Raw genomic sequence first — 21,890 nt, 5'->3', positions numbered from 1 at the left:
TATTATAATGACCTTTCAGCCATGCCTGCTTAACAATACCGAAGTTACAATGACGCTGCACACATGCACTCATGTTACCATGTCGAATAATATAAAACTGACCTTTAGTCTTTACAAAGTGATCTGTCTTGGTTCTGTTTTAGTAGACTAGTATTTTGTAAAATACAGTCACATTTCAATTATTATATATGTACATAGATTATTATTATTTACAAATAAGTTCTTAAACTTATTTTTCTTAAAACAAAGAACATTAAATAAAGAAGTAAAGCAAACAATTATCTCTTTTAGTTCTGACTTTTGTACTCAGTTACTGCATGATGTAGGTTGCTAAGCCTTATGAAATTTTGCACGTGGAGGATGTGAAATGAAATAATTTTTTGAGGTTTTATATATACATTTGAATAACCAAAAAATCATAAATTACTACATTAATATCATATTTTATCAAGCTTAGTAGCTAAGCTGTATTTCAGTCAAAAATAATATTAAATTTCAAACCGACTAAAGATACAAACTACCTCATTGAAATCTTGGTTCGAAAGAATGAGATTGTGTCCTAACACTGTAAAATGGCTGATAAAGACACTTGAAGAACATTCTGAGCTTTCGATTGCTTATTCACATGTCATAAGTAGAACTGTATATATATAAGGGACCATTTCCAAAAATGTAAGAGGTGAGTAGGGTCACTGCATTTCATTTAGTATGAGTGATATCTCAGCAAATAGAAAAGATAGGAGGTTCTTATTTTATATTTTAGTTTGTCAATATTGGTAATTTGAGTTCTTAAAATTGTACAAAACAACAGAATTTGTATTTTGACATCACAAACATCAAATTTTAACCAGTGCTGCATTCAACATACCATGTGACACACAAAAAATCGATGTTAAAGTGTTTTTTAATATTTACTTTTAAATTAAGAAATTAAATAATTATACTACTAAAATTTGAATTATTATCTATAGTTTGATACCAAACTTAATGACATAAATTCATAAAATAGTAGTTCAATAAAATTTTGAACGCTAGTCAATAAACGCGATGACATGGCCTTTGACCTGTGTGGAAATGGTTAAAGTCAATATATTTGCTTGAGACCAACATTTCTTTGGAAGACAAATCCCAGTCCAATGAGTCATGTTTCTAAATAACTGTCATGATGAATCAGAATCATCATGTACTTGTCAAAGGTTAGGATGGCATTAACTTTGTGCAGAGCAGTGATACTGCTGGCTGAGATGTAGTCCCAGCCTTGTATTGATCATCCACTATGTTTCACTTTAGATGTACACCGGTAAAAGACAGATAGGAGATAAAAGATAAATCTAAAATGTTGTATCTACATACCTGTGTTCTTGAATTTGACATGGACAAATTAAATGGAATGTGCAAAAAATCAAACATCTGAAGTTAAAGGGATTTTATTACATATATCTTACTATTTACAAGATAACACTCATATCTGTATTAACAGCTAAGATGTTATCAACTTCTGCATTTCAAATATTTATTACAAAAACATAAACATACACTGAGATATTTAATATCACTTTTGAAGAGTATTGGTTTCCTAATTGTACCAATTCTATTATTAACAGTACCAGTTTCACACACTTTCTTTATTCTTACATATGATTTCTACTGAAACATGAAGTCTTGCCAAAATTTTTAACAAGGAGTATCCCTGACTAGTCAAAACTTTGATTTGTACAAGTTTATTGTGTGATATGTCAGTGCTGGAAGCCATGACCAGAATCACACTACAGGTCATAGTATGAATGTATATACTTTACAGCCTTTATACTAATGTGACACTTTTTTGCTCAATTGGATAACAACTGGTCAGTGGAATCTATCAATACATGACTATACTCTGATGCAATTTATTGTCACATGACAAAGGTGTGACGGTACCATAATAATTACCTTTTACACCCTTATTCTCCCCTATTTCCATAATTATTTCCAATACTGTATATACAAAAACTTTGAATATCACAAGTTTATAATCAGGTTTATATGTTTAAAACTGCTTTTTTTTCCCTTTAATTAAATTTTTTAATCTATGTTACTTTCTTAGGTTTTAATTCAAAAAAAAAAAAGACAACCGTACTTGCCCAAGTATAATGCACACCTCCAAAAAATTGACTGTGCATTATATTCGCACACATTCACTTTTGTTAGGTATCTTACTAGAAGCTACCACTGAAGATTATTAAAGGTTTCAATAAGTTTTCTTTAATGTAACCTTTCAAATTTGGTGCAAAATATTCAGGCAAATAGGTAATAAAAGCTGTTTTCATATTCTAACAATAATTACACAAAAACTCATAACACAAATTTTATATACTTTAGTATATGTAAGTATACTAAAACTAGAACTCTTTGAATAAAACTATTTTTTTTTCTCCACTGAAACACAAAAGTAAATTATGATTACAGCATAAGCATATTTTATAAAGAGGAGCTAGGTCTGTAATATACACTTATGCTCACTTCATATTCACTAACAAAGTTGCACCTTTAATGATTTATGAATAATGAAAGAAACTGAAACTAGGCTTAGTTTAGTGCATTTCATTAAAGCCTTACATTGTTTCCACCTTGGGCCATGGCTGATACCATCTGAGACATGAACTGACTGAAAGGATCATGGCCAGTATTCCCTGTTACATTAGTTCCACTGCTACTGGTGGTAGTGCTAGTTGTGTTACTAGTGGTTATACCAGTACTGCTAGTTGTAAGATTTGGTGAAGAAACAGTGGTACTGATATTTGAAGGCCGACTTCCTGGAAAGCTAAATTGAGTTACAAAACAAGATAAATTTGCATTAAGGATTCATGCAAGAGTAAGAGATGTTTAAAGTGAAGCTATAATTGATTATAAATAATTCCTGTGTGCTTGGTTTATAACTGTTGGTAAAAACAATCTAGTTTTAATAAACATAATCAAACCTTCTTATATCTTTTATTTATTTTTGTATCTCCGATCTTAAACTGTACAATGGAAATTTTATACTGTATTTAAACACTTTTACTACCCCTTTGTGTAGTTGTGATTACTGTATGGCAAAACAGACTGAAGACTAATTGTATTATTTTGTTTTTGTGACTGCTAATAAGTGAGCAATGGAAAATAAAAATTTAATATAATTCTGATTTTTAACAGCAACAGTAGTTTAATAATACTACAACAAGAGTATATACACTGAAATGATATGTTACTATGTAGCATAACTACTATTTGTAATAACTGTAGAATGGTAGCTCACACACTGAAAGCTCCTGGGGCAACTTGTTGTAGTTGCTCCATGCCTTGTTGTATCTGCATTATAGCTCTCATGGCTTGTGGGTTAGTGATGAGAGACTGAATTTCTGGGTTCTGCATCTGCTGAAGAAATACAGGCATCATATTTCGGATTTGTTCTTGAAGTTGGGGATTGCCTGAAAGAAGAGGATTGTTGGCTACAATTTGTCGTGCCATTTCAGGATTAGCAGACAGGGCTTGGAGTGTTGACTGCATGTACGGGGCACTCATCATATTCTGCATTAACTGTGGGTTTTCCACTAACTGTTGCATCAAACTCTGCATACCAGGGGAACCAAAGAAAGAACCTCCTGTTGTAGCATTCTGTCCTAAAGATGAATTTTTTGTGCCATTAGTGGTGGTGGAGGTGGTAGTGCTGGATGTGGTGCCTCCACTGGAACCCCAAGGATTAGGTAAAGGGTCCCTATTCTCTGTTCCTTGTTGCCCAGAATTATTTTGGTCTAAAGATAAAGGAAATTAATAAAGTCTAACAATAAATTGATATAAAAAACCTTTTTTACTCCACAAATAAAATCAATTTACAATCCCAGCACAGTTTCTCTCAGTTATTGACAATTATCTTCATAATTTATCAAACTAATTCATAGATATTTTATATAAAGGAGAACAAATACTGTCATGAGATCATTTTAAAGCATCAAGACAAAATGTACGTCTTCTTATTAGATGTGAAAATATTTACCTTTTACTATTCTTTAACAAAATACATAAAAATAGCTGTTAACATATGAAATATGTTTTTTCTGGGCAGTACATTTAATTTTTTTCTATCAACACATTAACATACTTAAAGACTATTATTAATTACTTAATCCAACAGCAAACTTAAATAAACTTGGCATAAGGTTGAATAATTGGATTTTAATGGAAATTATGGCATACATAAATATTTTTCTTTGGTATGAATATACCTTCTCTAGTGTGTATTTAAATAATAAGAACTGTTGACATAACTCTTAATAGAACATATTTTTTCAAAAATGAGTTTTGTAATTATATTCTTACTTTAGTATACTACTAAGACAAAAACAACAGCTTTGTAAAAACTTTTGATATAGAAACATTTTTAGCAGTAGCATTTGGCATACCAAATAAGAAAGGGTCATTAAACATCACAAATGTTACTGGGTTATTGTAACTGTAGTTTATAATTTTAAAAAGGAACTAATATAATAAATTCTAACCACATGATTTAACTAATGAAACTTAATCTATTATAGTTAAAGCTATTTAATGATAATGGATGTTATACTGTAAGTCAGATCATTTACTGTTACAGCAGCATCTTTTCTTACTCAGTAAGATTTCACTTCAACAGCAGGAATAGGTAAAAATTAAGCCAATTATAACCACAAGATAGAAATACTTATTTAACGAAAATATCTAATTAAAACACTGTAGTTGACTATAGTTAGTTATTCCTGGAACCATTCTATTTCTGATTTAATGCAGTGTATGATGAAAAATAGCTTAATTTCTGTTAAGAAATTATTTCAATCTGAATCTTTCTTCTTTTAAAGAAGATATCAAATTTAAATTCACTAAAATTTCAATCTGATTTTGAAAGAACAAAAGAATAAGCACAAAATGAACTATTCATTCAGTTCATAACATATTCATCTTGTACAGAATTTGAAGAAATGCTTTGATTAAAGCTTTTTAATATGAATTTTGTAAGGTGGTCTTACTAATTAACAACAAGGGGCTAAAGGTCATAGATAAAAAAATTCTTAAGTTGGTAAAAAAAAATTAATGCATCACTAAAAAAATATTGGTTAATACATATAATTAAAATATAATATTAACCTATCATGTCCACCTACAATTTCTGCCACCAGTTCCAAAAGAATGCCAGAATGATCAAATCATAAAATCTCTGATTAGGTTTTTGAAAGCTTACATTCCAGATTAACCCTATTATATACATAAAAACACTGTTTGAAGTAGAAAAATAAAGTAATTTTATGCATTGCAGAAAAATATTTGTTTGCGAATAGTGTAAGAAAAATATTAGAAAGTTTCCAATTTAGAATTAACAAAAAAATCTCAACAAACTCAAGATACATACAATAACAGATCAAAAGTTATGAGAAATTTCAAGAAATCAAGATCCTATTTCTATAGTATGTCCTTGTAACACTTTTCAACAGGTCCATGAACTGAATTCAGAATAATAACACTTCATTGTTGGCAAAATTAAGTTACTCTAAAACTTTCAATTAGTTCCATGAATGGCCTACAAAAAATGCTTTGTTTCCAGTTATCCAACCGACCCTAAAGTTTTTCAACATCCCCCCAAAAAAATCATCTTCCAACAAACTCTAATGAAAATCATCCTTCAATTATTTTTTTAAATTTCATTAAACTATTGCACCAATCTGCTACTATATTGTGCAAGGTGAAGGTCATAAGAAACCACATCTCAGATTAATTAGTTGGTGTGTCAATGCTGTTTCCCTAAAAAAGACAGTGTCACAGCTAACTGGAAAAGTCAAAGACAAGTTTGAGTCATACCATCCTAAGCTAGATAAGAATGATTATGAGCAGAGAGCAACACATGTTGATCTGGGTACAGTTTCAATGGACATTGGGATAGACCAATTAGTAGACATGTTTGGCATCAAATCAATTGAATTTCACTGTAGGCCTAAACCAAAATGCTCCGTGGAAATTGAAAGTATCAGTAGAGCAAAGGATACAGTGATAAAACCCAATCAGCCCAATGCCTTCCAGATTTTGATGGCAGGCAAGAGCGTGTTTACCCCAGAAGAATAGCAGGTTAGTTGGGTTTTCACTTTCATTTCAATTTTCATATTAAATCTGGGCCCTATCATCATGTCAGATCTGACATGCCTATATTTATTACATTTTGTTATCAGCATCCTACAAATTTATGAATATTTTCACATCTATAGTGGAGTAACATTCCTCTACAATGTTGAAATATGTTTACAATATAAAATGATATAAATGTATAGATCTATATACATATCAGTACTTGAATACTAGTATTCTTATCAGGCAGATCTAAGAAAAGTTAGTGCTATTTCTAAATCTTAGACTTACAACAAGTCCAGATTTTGCAACTCAATATTTGATCTTTCAAACCTTGAATAATGTAGTCAAAATGTGCTCCATTTCAGTTTTTCTATATATATTTTCAGTTCTGAGAAAGGACAAGCTCTTTAATAAAGTTGTATCTGATTTTGAGACCAAAGGATTGAACTGGCCAAGAGATGCACTTACGGAAGGGACATATTTCATCCAAGTCAGTGATAAAATAGAACGAAAGACAAGATATTTTTTAGGTGCTTGATTTTGATTAAAATATTTAAAAATGCAATTCAATATTTACATATGACATCTTTGTCTTGTTTTATTCTTTCATATAGGCAAATGAATATTGGCAAGTATCCTGATCAGATACAGGTGATTGTTGTTAGAGGATAGTTAATACGGCTGCATTAGAAGGATTTAATATACATTAACCAATTAAATCATACTTATACAAATTTTTATGTCAGGCAACTTTTATGGATAAAATTCATACAGATGTATATACTTGCACATATTTCGTAAAATGGAATAAAACCATTTTCTATACAAATTTTGCACATTTGTATTAAATATTTAGAGCTTTGTAGTTGGTAAAAGCTAAATTACAACTGAATAACCTTTCAGTATATATATGTGGGAACAGACCAACTTCTGAATACATTTAGTGAAACAATAATTTATTGGTAGTACATGTAACATGTAATAATGTGTTTTAATCAATTTATAATACCATGTATCATCTATTGTTCCAAAGTTACAATTATTTTCGTAATAACTAAATCTCTATTTTTTTGTGTTGTTTTCAGGTGTTATGTAATGCATTGTGGTATGAATCAACATCAAGTTATAAATAAAATCACAAGTACAGCCAATTCACACTGTTTTTGAGAAGTATGTAGGCTACAATGATCACAAGAGGAAGAAACAAAAAGCCCACCAATGTCAGCATCACAGCTAGAATCTCATGGATAGGCTCTCTATAGTCTATTGCAAAAGCCTATTATCAACAGTAGCCCTACTTGGAAAATGGTGATGCAAGAAATCCAGCAGCTGGCAGAATGTATGGTTTCGTAAAAGAATCATCTGAAAGAACAACTCAAAAACCAAAACTAAGCTTTGGATCATCCAGTGTGAACTATTGGTATACATCCTACACTCGAGCACAGAACTTCGCAATACTTTCCAGCACCTAGTGACAGCAAATATTCTCTCATTGACAAAGCCATGCCTTGTGCAGACATCTTGACCCCAGTATTCTTTGATGAATTGAAACATGCTGATAGACCATTTGAGAATGCTCAAAAAAAAATACAGTTCTTCAAGAATCTTATCTCTGTATCAATTGACATAATTAAATACTGCCCTGGGGATCAGTGAATGTCTTAGTGAATGTCAATAAAAATCAAAATAAGTCAACGATATTGACACAAGGGGCAAGAATCTTGTAACAAATTACATCACAACTCAAGAAGTTTCATATGAAGAAACACAAAAGAGATTTCAAAGCAAAGTGAACAATACTGCTCGAGTTTCTCCAGATGTAAAGAAGTTTGTATACAAATACTTAACAGGAGATGCATCAGTACCAGACAATCCTGATCTCAAAGAACGATTACATTTGATCTTGTTAGGACATACATGGATTGTTGGTAATCTTCGTAATTTAAATACTGGTAGACCTAAGATGTTCAAACCCTTCTTCAAAAAACTTGAAGTAGTAGTTGAAGAAAAAACTGCTGCTGATGACAGATGCCACAACATATCTCATCTATCAGAATGGATGTCAATGGAATATCTAAGGACCCAAGCTGCAGTTGGCACCCCAATACCATCAGTCTGTTTTTCAAGACTTCAGTGTGTACCAAGAAATCCCCATGTTCACTCATCGTTAAGGATCACATTAAGTATAAATGTGCAGTATGTGTAAAATACAGAGGCAAAAGCTCTGTGTTGCACATCCTGATAATAACTTTTGTGCTGCACAAAGAGAAGGCTGTAGAGCAATAGGGTGAGGTGATGTTGTTCTGCTGTGATGATAGTCGAAATTCTCATTGGAGAGCCATCAGCCCCAGTTTCAACAGGCTGAGGTAAAATGGCTATTGCTCCTGTTGCAACAACACTCGGTGTTCCTCATCATGACATGACTAAAGGTTTCCCTCACCCCCCCATCTGTCATTCTACAGTGTGACTTACCTCAATCTGCTGATAAATCTTTCATCCAAGACACAGTAGCATGTGTAAATGACTCTGTCTTTCAGACTTCCAATCCATTTCGCCATGCTTTGATGTTGGTTAAAGTGGTTCAAAGAGCAGAAAATAACCCAAGTGTGATAATGAAATTTACAGATGCAGGTACTGACCACCAGAATACTTTAGAGGCTATCAAACATCCCAGTATCTGCATATGTAAAGAACTATATCTTGATATGCTTATTCTTGCAAGGTGTGTACCTGGACATACATTAAGTACCTCAATAAATGTGAAAGTATGGTTGACATCAGAGCAGCTGTGCTAACAAACCCTAACTTGAAGCAACAATGGCATGAATCTAATGAACCTATTCAGTATATAGTGGACAGTCAATTCAAGTGACTGAAATTGAAGGATAAATTAATTCAGTCCATTGACCTGTTAAATATAAATGATGTGAAGCTCCACTTCGGAACCTTGTTCCCGATTCAGACATAACGAGACTTCAAAAAGTCCACATAACCAAAGTCAGTCATACACAGATTGGATTGCAAAGCATTGCTGTGTCCACCACTACAGTTTCCAAATACAAAAATTGTGAAGATGAAACCTGCTGTACATCACATCTCAATAGGTCCAAATTGAAATATCTGCCAAATCCAATACTAGATAGTACTGGTGAACACTACCAGAAGTACTAAGCTGTAAAATGGAAGAGACAACTGAGCAAGATAGGCCCTCACTGCAGAAAAAAAAAGCAACCAAATGATGTTTAACAACAAGTAAAATCTGTAATAGTTGGACAGAAAGAGAATATGCTTAATATGGAGCAAGAGGTCCCATCAACTTTAAAACAGTAGACAGACGAGAATAACACACTAAAAATGTCTCCACCTAACGATATTGCCAACAGTGCTCTGTACATAGCATAAAATGGTAGAACTTCAGTCCAGTGCACTGAATGTAGAAAACCACAAGCAATATACTGTAAACAAAATCTCTCAGAAAGACACAGGATTACATTAACCTTATCACTGAGTGAACATGAATACACCTGTAGAGCTCCTCTACTACCACCCACTGCTTCACTTTTCAAAACAGTTAAGTGCCGCAGTGCATTTAGTTATGAAATACCAGTTAAGTAGCCTATTACAACAGTAATATTGGGAGAAGGGACTGTGAAATTGAAGAAAATGTTGTGGACTAGGACTTCAAAACTGTTCTCCTGATTTGTGCCATATGTATAAGTGTAGGAAAAGAGCCTATTATGTATCAACCATATGGTCATAAACAGTAGGTTATTCTCCAAGAGGTTCTCAAGTCCATATGGATGTGGTGTATGCTTACACATCAAGTATCCCAATACTGAACCTTAACTTTTAAGACTTTTGAAAATCTCAATATACTTAGATTATTAAGTACCTCATACTGCAACAGCATTCAAGTCTGTATTTTATTTTGTTCATGCCAACTGTCTATTTTTGTATTTTAATGTTTGTTTGAATAAAGTTTTAAAATGTTCTGTTAAATTTTGAAAATGAATCATGAGCTAACCTAACAAACTGTGCCATCAAACATGTCAAAATCATGTTCAGAACACATTCAATATCACAAAAGTAAGTATAACCATGTGTCATGATGTCAGGACAGTGTCAACATTTACTCTGTATATAACTTCATGTCTGTGCTCTATAGTAAATGGGTGATGTAGTCAAACACCTAGGCTTTGCCAAAACGGACCTCACATTAGTCACATTTGATCCAAAATGCACAACCTTGACTTCTTTACACAACTTTCTGTTAGTGTTCTGTAGTGACCATATGTCTAAATAATACTTTTTCTGATAGTGCTTAGCATCTAGTACAATCTGATATATTACAACTGCATTTATATCATAAAATATGTGTCTGCATTAAAAAAACAACCAAAAAAGTCTGCTTGCCTACCCTATTTTTGAAGATGTAAAAAATGCCTGCCACCTACCCTATTTTTTCAGCATGTAATAGGAAACAAAGCTTTATTTTTCTAGGCCTAATCATAAATTTTGTGCTTGAAGAAGTTATTGTGAAACTTGTCAACTGTCCCATGAGTTACATTCAGTATAGTAATATTTAACTCTATGCACCAAGAAGAGTTACTGAGAACTTTCCTGGTCAGAAAGTTACATCTAGTGCAATTCTAGATAATTTTGTGTACAAAGAAGAGTTATCATAAAATTTTTCAACAATTCCATGTGTTACAATCAATATGATAACTATAAACTACACTTAAAAAAGTTATAACAAAGCTCTCCAACAGCTAAAAGTTACATTCATTATAATAACCATACACTATACGTACTGTAAAACTTTCTAGCAGGTCTATGAGTAGAGTGGGCATTAGTGATATTTGCTAATCAATTAATGTATGGACTCATTAATCAATTACATTCAATTAATCGATTAGCAAACATTCTCTGCACTCAAATACAATATTTTGCTACAATGTTTTTAAAAGTTAATTTGGACATTTCCAACTTGCCTAACAAATCACTAGTACTGTTAACTCAATACCACTGCAAAGTCACCATTATATTTGTTTTTAAAAATACACAGAAAGTTCATGCTGATCTCCCATAAGTCAAATAGATTGGTAATTAAATAAGGAAAATATATTTTACAATCATCGACAGGAGTAATAATGTTTATATTTAAAACATATTACAATTCAATTAGAAATAATCAAGTTGCCAGTTAATCAATTTGTTTATGTACATTGTTGGAACAGGATCAATATACAAATAATATTCAATAAAGATTTGAGTCATCATAATATTTTGTAGTTGCCTACCATACTCAACAAATTTAACTAAACTTATCTGATTTGTGACAATTTGATTTTACTTGAACATAATAAAAAAAAATTTCCTGTTTAGAAACATAGCAACTCAATAAAACCATAGAATATATATTAAAAAATGAAAACACCATTATTTTAAACAAAGAACCAAACATCAACAATGTACTGTTATTAAGCCTTAGCAATCTCCAGTCATGTGATTTGTTTTATACTGTAGTCTGTACATTTATTCCTATGTCTAGACAAACTACTTGTACCTGATATCAAAACCTTCTCCAAATATTGTACATTTGTTTATGTGTTAAACTTCTAACAGTTTTCTTTGTTACCCATTCAACCCATCTCTAAACTGTGTTGTTTACCTTATCTCAACTTATCTGATGTCTTCTCATTGAAAAAAATTCTCTAGCTTTCAAACAGATATAATTTAACAAACAAGTACTTTCACAATTCACAAATGAACAGAACTGAAAGGAATATTTGCAGAAACTGTAAGAAAAAACTATTAAACCTATATGTTTACTATGTTATGTATTAAGTGTAATCCTTGCTCTATCCAATAGTTAAACTTTCTTTATAACTGTTGTCAAAACTGTATTTCATTAGTAAATAATCAAATCACTTGATGTGACCCCATAACAAGGTTTCAATCAAGGCCTATAAAAAATGCTCAGGAAAATAACTGAAAATCAAGAAATAGACTATATATTCTCAAGGTGTGATAGGTTAATAGCAAAAATAAATGTATTTTTTGGGATGGACATAAAAAAAATTCTAAAAATAGTTGACAAGTGGGTTTTTTTTGCAGAAATAAATATATGAGCTTTTTTTAAAAATAAATGTAAAAAAACCAAAAAGTTTTAAAATATTTTTCAGTAAAATTGTTGAAATATATTTAGAATTATCATATAAAAGTAACTTTAAAATTTGTCTCAAAAAATTTCATCCAGTTGTTAAAAAATTATGAAAAGCCAAAGGAAACCTGGTCTAAGACTTCAGGCACAATAACTTAGAATTAAGTTACTTTTTTTAATCCTAAGCGTTGTACACAAAAATCTATCATACTGGCAACACAACTGCAATGTTTAATATTTACATACAAAAATATTTATCGTGTGAACACCTTTTATAAACTGGTGAAGCATGATTATAATTAATTATACTTATCATAAAATATTATGTTAGGCCTATTATTTTTTTTAAAACAAAAAAATGAAAAAACTTATGCCACAAAAATGGCTTATGTGATATAGATGTTTTAATATTCACAATGTTTCAGGCTGGGACACCCTTCTTCTGTTGATTTTTGTGAATTTTAAAACATCTGTTTCGCATTAGACATTTTTCGTGGTATAAGTTTTTTTCCATTTTTTGTTTTCAATTTCATTGTACCACAGCAGTTTTTTTAGCTATTATTTTTTAACACTACTTTAATAATCTAATCACTTAGAAAATTTTAAGAATTAGAAGAGTGTATAATAATAATACTTCAACCACACTACACCTGTCATATTTATTGTTCATAACACAATTCACTCAATCCAAAGCTATTCAGGCTGGCTGGGATACAACAAACACAGTAGTGGCTGGGCCACCATTTACAAGCTGGCAAAGTTAATTATACTTGTCATAAGACATTATTTGTCTTATTACTTTCCTAATCTAGTTTATTAGGAATTTTCAAGAATTAGAAGAGTGTATAATAATAATATTTCAACCACAAATTGCTTATCAAAACAGTGCTCATATCATTACTGTGTTTGTTATATGCCAGAAACCCTGAAGAGCTCTGGATCGAGAGAAACACATCATGGCAATGGATGTAAGAGATATAATGTGGTTAAAACACTATTATTATACACTCTTCTAATTCTAGATTACAAATGTAATGTTTAAAGAATAATAGGCCTAACATAATGTCTTATGACATGTATAATTAATAAAAGATATATTCACTTATCAGTCACTTGTTGCAAAAAATACTGTGTAAACATTTCCATACTTGTTATTCCAGACACTTCAGTATTATCTTACATATAAGCATGTTTACAATAATATTAGGACTTTAAGTGTTGTATCTATGCAGTTAATCAAATGTTAACCAAGGGGAATGAATAATCAAACAAATTTTACTTATTAGACAAATGAGTACTTAGATCAAGTAAAATCTAGTAATTTTTGATATTCTTCAGTTGGCCTAGATTTAAAGTTAAACAACATAAAAATTAGAATAATAACATTGAATACCGAAACCCGGTTTCTAGCTTTGTAAGTCTGCAGACATACCGCTGTGCCACTGGGGGGCATAATGTTATCTTACAAAGTTTGAAAACCATTAGGGAATGTATAAGAATAAAATTAGAAAGACTATTCAGATAATTTTGTATTATTGTGTTAACAAGTAACAACATTTAACTTCTCGATATTAGCTGCAGTAACGTTTAATTTTTCAATAATGCTATGATACCAGATAACTTTCTAAAAGTTAACAGTGTATTACTGTAAGCAGTTTTTCAGTATTTTTTTATGTAAAAGAAATTGCTTCACTATAACAATATGGTGTTTTGGATTAATCAAAGTGGACTATACAGTTCTAAAGTAACCTAAATTAATTAACTAAAGTCAATATATCTTGTAAATAATTAGCTTAGTCAGGTTACAATCCAGCAGTTCCATAGCTAATATGTGTGATTGGTATGAAAATAACAAAGAAAAAAATTTCAAACTTTTTATTTGAAATTAAATAGTTAAAAATATATATATAATATTGAGAAAATAATGATTGGCACTGGTAAATAAGATGCCCATTTTCAAATTAATTTTAAAAGTTGTTCTTTATACAGTCATACCATTGCATTTTCACTTACTTTACACATCAACGACATGAAACAAAGCTTTCTTGTGATAATTCTAACTTCTAAACAATGCAAAATTGATCCTGTAACAAGTCTACATCAAGTGTCCTAAAATAATACTAACTTTGATGAAAACAAATCTCTTAAAGCCTATATACATTGTTAGAGTATCTGGAAAAAGGTAAGGCATGAACATTTACCATGGCAACATGTAATTGATGCTCTTATTACTTTTGAAATAATGAGTTACTAGTTTAGGTCTTAACTGGAAAGGTGTAGATTACAGCTATGTTAGTTTAAGATAACCTCAAAAATCTTTAACGGTAATTAATAGCCCAATCAAATAAAGATATTAACTTCTAATGTTTCTTTTTTAATACTATATGGAAATGTAAAGATATCTGGCTGTTTCTATTAATTCCTTTAAAACAATGGAGAGAAGGTTCTGATGCTCCACAGATCTGCACTTACTTTTACAACATTAAAAAATACAGTTAACCAATTTTAAGTTGGAAACATATGATGATGTAAAAGACTATAAATTTACACTATATTTAACATTCAGTTAGCCAGAGTTAGCAATAGGTTCTGCCAGCCAGTTGCCTTCCCTATAGTCAGCAGTTCAAAATTATGTAGCTTTGTGTTTAACAACAAACATAATGGCAATATTTCAATTACTTAGATAAGTTGAATAATAAATAATCAGAAACCCTAATTTTAATTCGATAATTATTTTCATGACAATTGATGTATTTGTAATTTTGATTAACTGACTGTTGGAATAATTGAAAACAGTAATAACTGGAAACTCTAAATTTGATTAGTTGGTTATTGTTATGACATTAATCAATTAGTTTCACAAGAAACTAAGTGATATAATCATTGTTTACAGGTAATCAGTTATACTGATTAATTCACCTAGCTCTATCCAGTATGATAACCATGAATTCAGTATTAGAAAAAGCATGATCACAAATTCAAAACATCAAAATTGTATAGAGAAAACAGGTAAACAGAGATACAAAAGTAACTTTATGAGGTAGTTATGGAATTAATGCCCTTTTCAATTCAAAATATATTTGATATAAAATTTATACTTGGTAAATACCAATTCTTTCCTAGATAATGATTAAAAAAGAGACTCTCTTCACATTGATGATCTATTTAGATTATCATTTTAATAGAAACAACCATACAAATAGAGACTATATATGAACAGTAGCTAGATAAACATTTACAAAGCAAACACTGCCATACATTTTCTCCTGATTTTTGAGTAATTACTTTTCCAAGAATCAGTTGTATCATGTTCATCAACTCACTCTGCTGATGGGTAATGGAGAAGTGCAACAAAAAAAATTATATATATCTTTTGTTTATCATATATCTTGACAGCATGCACATGAATTAGAACCTTTTATAAATAAGGCTTCTGATTTTTGGTTTTGAAAAAAAAAAAAGAAAAAGAAGAAAAACATTTTGAACCATGTAATACTGTCAGTCTTCCTAAAGTACTTATGGGGGTAAAGCCATCATTACAACTGCAGAGTAACTGCAGTTGTAAAGGCGATATGGTGATAGGAAACAAATATTTTACAGCTTAGCTAGGAAGCCTGATAAATTACAGTGGAATTTTGTGATATTGGTATAGTAATCTTATTTTTTTTTTTGTTATTTCAAAATGCATATATAAAATCTACAAAAATTGTTTTTTTACACCTTCCTCATGCAAAATTTAACAACGCTTAGCAGTATGATGCACAAGTAGAAAAAAACTTTGAACATCATAAGTAGTAGAGATCATTGCTTATATATTTTTTATTTACTCTTCTTTGATTTAAGAAAAATAACTGACATCTAAGAATTTATTTGTAAATAGTAATAATATATTTACAAATGTAATGTATGGTAACCAAAATGTGATTGTATCTTATAAAATACTGGTACGCTTGTACTAAGATTAAGAGGTATTTGTACTTTGTAAGGGACAGTTTTATGCTATTCGATATGGTAACATAAGCTACATATGCTCCGTGTGATTCAAAACTTATGTGGTGAGATTATTAGTCAGACATGATTCAAAAGGCAATAAAACAAAAAATTTATAAATATACATAGATGTATACTGTTACAAGATTTAAACTATTTAGAATAAACATCTGTGCCTTCTTGTTGTAATTTGCAGTCATTCTAGAACAAAAAAGGGTAATTTAGATCTATATCCTAATTTTTATGGTGGTTATGAGGTCAGACAAATCAACCAACCCTGTATAGAGTTAAGGCAGAAAAAATAACAGATAAAATATAAAGTTTTTCTAAGAAAAACGTTTGATTGTTATTTAGAAGGTTACAGAGATTACGCAAATGAATTTTGACAAAATTACTTTGCATGTTTGATAGTCAACATTCTAAAATGAAAACTTCATAGCAAATTTTTAATTAAAAAATCTTAATACTTAATTAAAAACAGATATTTTGTGTACAAGAGTCTTGTAATGCTTACTGATAATCTATGAAATTTTATGAAGATACACATACAATATCAAAAGTTATTGTATGACTACTCTTGTGGTTACTTTGGTGGTGATAAATTGAGTGCAATGCACCCAGCCCCATAGTCAGAGTTAATTGAGATACTTAATAAAATAGCAAAAACAGTATACCTTAAAAATGAACATCAAACTGGTTATATGGTCTTTTTACCAGATAAAAGAGAAGATATGTATGATGATAAAGAGTATGTGAAACATCAATAGCAAATAAATCAGACTTCCAACATCCACAGACTAATAGAAGAAGGAAATAAGTCTTAAGGGAAAAATGAAACAAGGAGCACATGGAAAGTGGTTCAAACGGAAGCAAAGTGAGGCATTGGAGAACCAAATTAACATTCCAATTCACAAGGGCAGCCCACTGCGGAGGATGATGAATCTGGAAGGAATGGATCAACAGGGAGGGTGTAAGAGAGGTAGAAACTCTACAGTATCAGGAAAAACGGTAGGTGTGGAATAAAGCCACTTTATAACCGGAAATCGAGGAGACAGAGGATCTCTGATAAAAAAGCCAAGTAAGAAATTCCGCAATATAAAGAACAGTGGGTCAATCAGATGAAAACCCCCAGCCCTGAGACCAAAAGTGAAAATGTTCCATTTACACTGATAAGTTAGAACTACTTGTGGGTAGTTAGAAATACTACTTGGAAGGTCAAAAGAATTCAGAGAAATTATAGTATAAAAACTCATGTCTAGAGCTAAAAATCAGTTCTCCAGGAAGAATTGAGGTTCTCCAAAGAGCTAACCTTGTTGTAAGTATAGAATTGCTATCTTTCTTGTTCAATTAATGTAGTTTACTAAAGGAAGTTAATGCTTATAATAGAGAGAAATATTATATACGTATTGGTTAATAGTGTTAACTGAAAAGTGAAAAGTAGAGTTGTGAGAAACTAACGGTTTAGTAAATGTTTAACTATTGATGTTAAAAGTATATACCATGTGGAAAATGTTGATGTATTTTGTGTAATGTCAGTCTTGGAATACGTTTCTTTATTCTAACTGTAAGTTACCTAGAGTTAATCCTCAAATAAATAAATTTGGTGTAATCAGCAGTATAGTCGAAACTCCAATGACTAGCCTGTCACAGTACTGTTGGTTTCGTGCCAAACTAAGTCGAAGGAAATGATGAGATACGGAACCCCTGGAAGAAGGAATAGGTAACAGCTGAGAAGGACTAGGATGGGAAACAGGAATAGGCACTTATCATGATTCCAACTGCAACAAACGAGCTACCAAAGAAGAAAGGGTAGAGTGTGGTCACACAGAATCCGCACGATTCCAAGGTGTCTGGGATATGTTTGGAAACATACTGCCTATGTAAAGGGTATATACGTAATTCCCGAAATAAGTGGGTGGCAAACGAACTTGTCATAAGGACCCATCACAACCCAGAAAATCCCAATAACAGAGAAACCACGTGTGTAAGACAAAGGCCGAGGATGACAAACAAGCCAATATGGAAGTAATAAGGGAGAGGTTGTCCCTCAAAAAAACCCTTAGGTTTCGGTGCATAACTTCTGAAAAGAGATGTACGGTACACAAATACTGTGAAAGGGAAGTAAGGATAAGATGAAGGTGTGAAACTAGGCATGGGATAAATGCACTGGAAAATCAGAATGTTCCCCCTAAATGTGCAAAATATACACCAACAACTGAGAGTCTAGAAATGGACAGTCTGCATGATGGTATACCAAAGCAAACGGATCCATAGCTAATAGGGGGATTAGGCACACTGGCACCCTCAACCAATGAGGAAGCAAAATGCTCAGCATGAACTCTAAATATCCGGGGAAGGTGGGAGAACTAAATAATAGTACAACAAAAGAAGACAAGGATCGTAGGAAATCGGGGAAAGGGATAAAATATTACACATCTAAGAAATTGTATCTAAAAAATGCCAAATTAGGCCTAGCTGATTCTGCAGGTGCAGCATAGGAAGACACGGCAAAATGCACTGGTGGAAAAAGGCTATCAAAATCTTCATCAGAATGAACGGGTTCAGATTGTTCATGAGGAAGTAAGGAAACTTGAGGAGAAGGTGGTTGACCCATATAATGATTAATCTCTCAACACATAATCGCACATAAATCCAATGATGGGTCACCCCACCCGCGGCCAGTGAAAAAGTGCTTATAGTAAATGTGAGACCCAAAGTGGCCACATTAACCTCAGAATTCATGGTAAATAATAAATCAAACAAACTGTTTGAAAGATAAATACAAATGTGCAAGAAAACAAAGCAAAAATAAAGACTGGAAAGTAAATTGAAAATAAATTTGTCAGCTATATAATCAAAAAATGATTAAAAAACCACTTCAGAAGTATAACTGCTAAAAGTTACAAGGTTGAAGCACACGAGAGAAAAATCTGAAACCTCTAAACACAAGCACTGCCTAATAAGAAGTGAAAAGTTGGTAGAATTAAATAGAGGGAGTCAAATGCGTAACGAGTGTGTGGTTCTCTCATGGGTGGAAGGTTATTGCATGATGATTTGAATGAGTCATTTCCAATGGAGGAGAGGCAAGAGGTTTGTGGCATGCATAGAAGTTTTTATCCATATAAGATGGTAAATAATGCTTATTAACCCTTTCGCCCCAGGTATCCTTTACTATGCATGACAGAAAGTTTTAGTGTCTTACATTCAAAATTATATTAAACTACTTTTTTTTCATGTTATACCAACTAGTATAGTAAAAAATCATAGCTAATGATCTATATTTTAATAGTATATAAATTCCTAATTCTATAGCATAATATTAAACAAAATCCTGAATTTCCCCTAGTGTGACACTTGTGACATATTTTCTCCAGGCATCTTGTCTTCTCTATTTTATCCCCCAACCCTTGAAAAAGTACGACATTAAACGTAAATTATTCTATAGAATCATCATTGTTCAAACAAACCATAATTTTTATAGCCCTCAATTTTGTTTGGTTACAGAGTTATTGAATAGAAAAATCAGACTTTTCCTATCACACCCACCTGTCACATTCTTTCTTTCAAGATTTGTTAATAGTTCTATCTTATGTTTAACTATACATTATCTATAAACATAGAAAGTGAAGGTTTTCATCTATCAAATGACGTATCGTATAACTTTGTGTTCTGAACAGATAATAGCCAATTTCACTCACAGTACAAGCTATGTACATGTGAGAAACTTGATGACTAACTTGGATGAATTTGTAACAGCTCTTGTCACATAGTTAGAAAGCCTGAAAAATTTTGAATTAGATGAAATTGTCTACTTTTTGCATGTTATTAGTCTATGTTCTTTGGTCCATTATTTAAATAAATGAAAATTATTTAGTGCATTACTACCATTAGTATAAAATAGTAGGCTTACATATCTTCAACAATCAACAACAAGAAAAAAAAGATTGGGTAAGTACTTTATTACTTGTTTTTCATATTTAACCTTTATTTATTATTATAAAAGTAACTAATATGTAAAAAAATGGATCTTTTTTAAGTTAGTTGAGATTAGATTAGGTAAAACAAATAATTATAATAATATAATAAAAATGTTTCACGAGGCATGCACGCGAGTAGCACATAGGTAATGTTATTCAATAGCGTAACGTGAGCTGCACGTGACCCCCAAGTGATTTACAACTTATAATGGCACAAATAGTAGTTAGACAGGATTCAGAGAGCAATAAAACAATAAAATATAATTATAAATAGATGTATACTGTTATGAGCTTAAAGCTACTTAGGATAAAGGAATGTAGTTTCATATTACAATTTGAAGTCATCTCCCCCCTCCCCCCAAGAAAAAAAGGGGGGGGGATTTAGATTTATTTTGATTTTATTGTTGGTGGTTACAAGGTCAGTCAAATTGAATGATCCAAGTTTTACTTAAAAAAAAAAACGTTTGAAATGTATCTAGGAGGTCGCTGTGCCAACGGGGGAGCCAAAACAAATATTCAATATATTCATGGACAAATCTTTATTTTAGTTTATTAAAAATAGTTCACTAAAAAATATGATTTTTTTTGTATGTGAAAGACTTATAATGTTAAGTGCAAGACTGCCAAATTTCGTGAATTATAATGAATGTTAGAAATATTAAATCTATAAAGACTTTAAATGAGTACAAAGAGGTCACGTGATCCATCAAATCGACTGACCCTGTATTGAAAGAGTTAATGAATAACAAAATATACACACCAAGAAACACAATGCTCATATTATGTGGTACAATGAGAAACTACCAGAAAGTTACAAGATAGTGGGAGCTGCAACATATAAGGTAAGGAACTGGGAATAAGAAACTGAGAAACAAATACACGTGTGATGTTTTTTTTTTTAATTTGATTAAATCATCTTGATCTTAATAGAATTAAACAACAATGAATTCCATATTTAAAAGAGCACTATCATTGAATGATAAAGAAATACCATCTTAATTTCATTCAGTTTCTAATTCTATTTTACTTTGCACTTCTGTATATAAATATCTTCAACAGATAAAAAATTGCAGTTTCACCTTAAACATTAGGATAGGTTAATATTACCACTGGTACACATAAGGTTAAAGCTGAATTTACAATACAGAACCTTGGCTCAAACTGCTAGTGCTATATTGATAAAAATATCTATGCATTTCTAAACACTACAAAGATTCAAAAATGGTACAGAAATTATATACCAGCTGAATAACTTTTTCATATTATAATTTTATTTTACAACAGAGGATGGGAAAAAATACTGAATAAACTAAATAAAGTAATTAATGCAAGTCACTTTACTCTCAGTGTTGTTATTCATCAAGGCAACAAATGGATTTCCTCCAAGCTGCTCTTGAGCAGCACTAAGCATTGGTTCTTGCAAATCAGTATACATCCGTCTGAGAGCATTATAACCACCAGGTATGCTCTGCAAAATTAAGAACTTTTATTAGCATTCATATACATTATTCACAAACACAGATAACACATTATAAATTATTTTTGGACTTCAGTTGCTAACTAAATTCTATTGTAAACATTAGGTCACCTCATAATTTGTTTGCTAGGAATTAGATCTTTTTTTTTGTAATTAAGCACAAAGCTACACA

The 21,890-nt window shown here is 31.3% G+C and overlaps 1 protein-coding gene across 2 annotated transcripts in view; it reads right to left on the bottom strand.

Moving 5' to 3' along the window:
* The window catches only part of LOC106461586 (ubiquilin-1-like), an 83,190-nt gene that overhangs the window by 10,193 nt on the left and 51,107 nt on the right, over positions 1-21,890 (bottom strand). For both annotated transcript variants that reach the window (XR_002611016.1, XM_013921428.2), the window contains exons 8-10: positions 21,583-21,709; positions 3,278-3,773; positions 2,599-2,803 (exon numbers count right to left, since the gene is read on the bottom strand). Coding sequence is in view for 1 of the 2 variants with exons in the window: in XM_013921428.2 (XP_013776882.1) it covers positions 2,599-2,803; positions 3,278-3,773; positions 21,583-21,709 (828 nt within the window). In the remaining variant the exon portion in view is untranslated. The remainder of the gene's footprint in view (positions 1-2,598; positions 2,804-3,277; positions 3,774-21,582; positions 21,710-21,890) is intronic.

This window comes from Limulus polyphemus, unplaced genomic scaffold (genome assembly GCF_000517525.1).
Source record: "Limulus polyphemus unplaced genomic scaffold, Limulus_polyphemus-2.1.2 Scaffold993, whole genome shotgun sequence".
Taxonomy (NCBI): domain Eukaryota; kingdom Metazoa; phylum Arthropoda; class Merostomata; order Xiphosura; family Limulidae; genus Limulus; species Limulus polyphemus.
The sequence above is the reverse complement of the archived record's forward strand: the minus strand, read 5'-3'. Positions and strand labels throughout refer to the sequence as shown.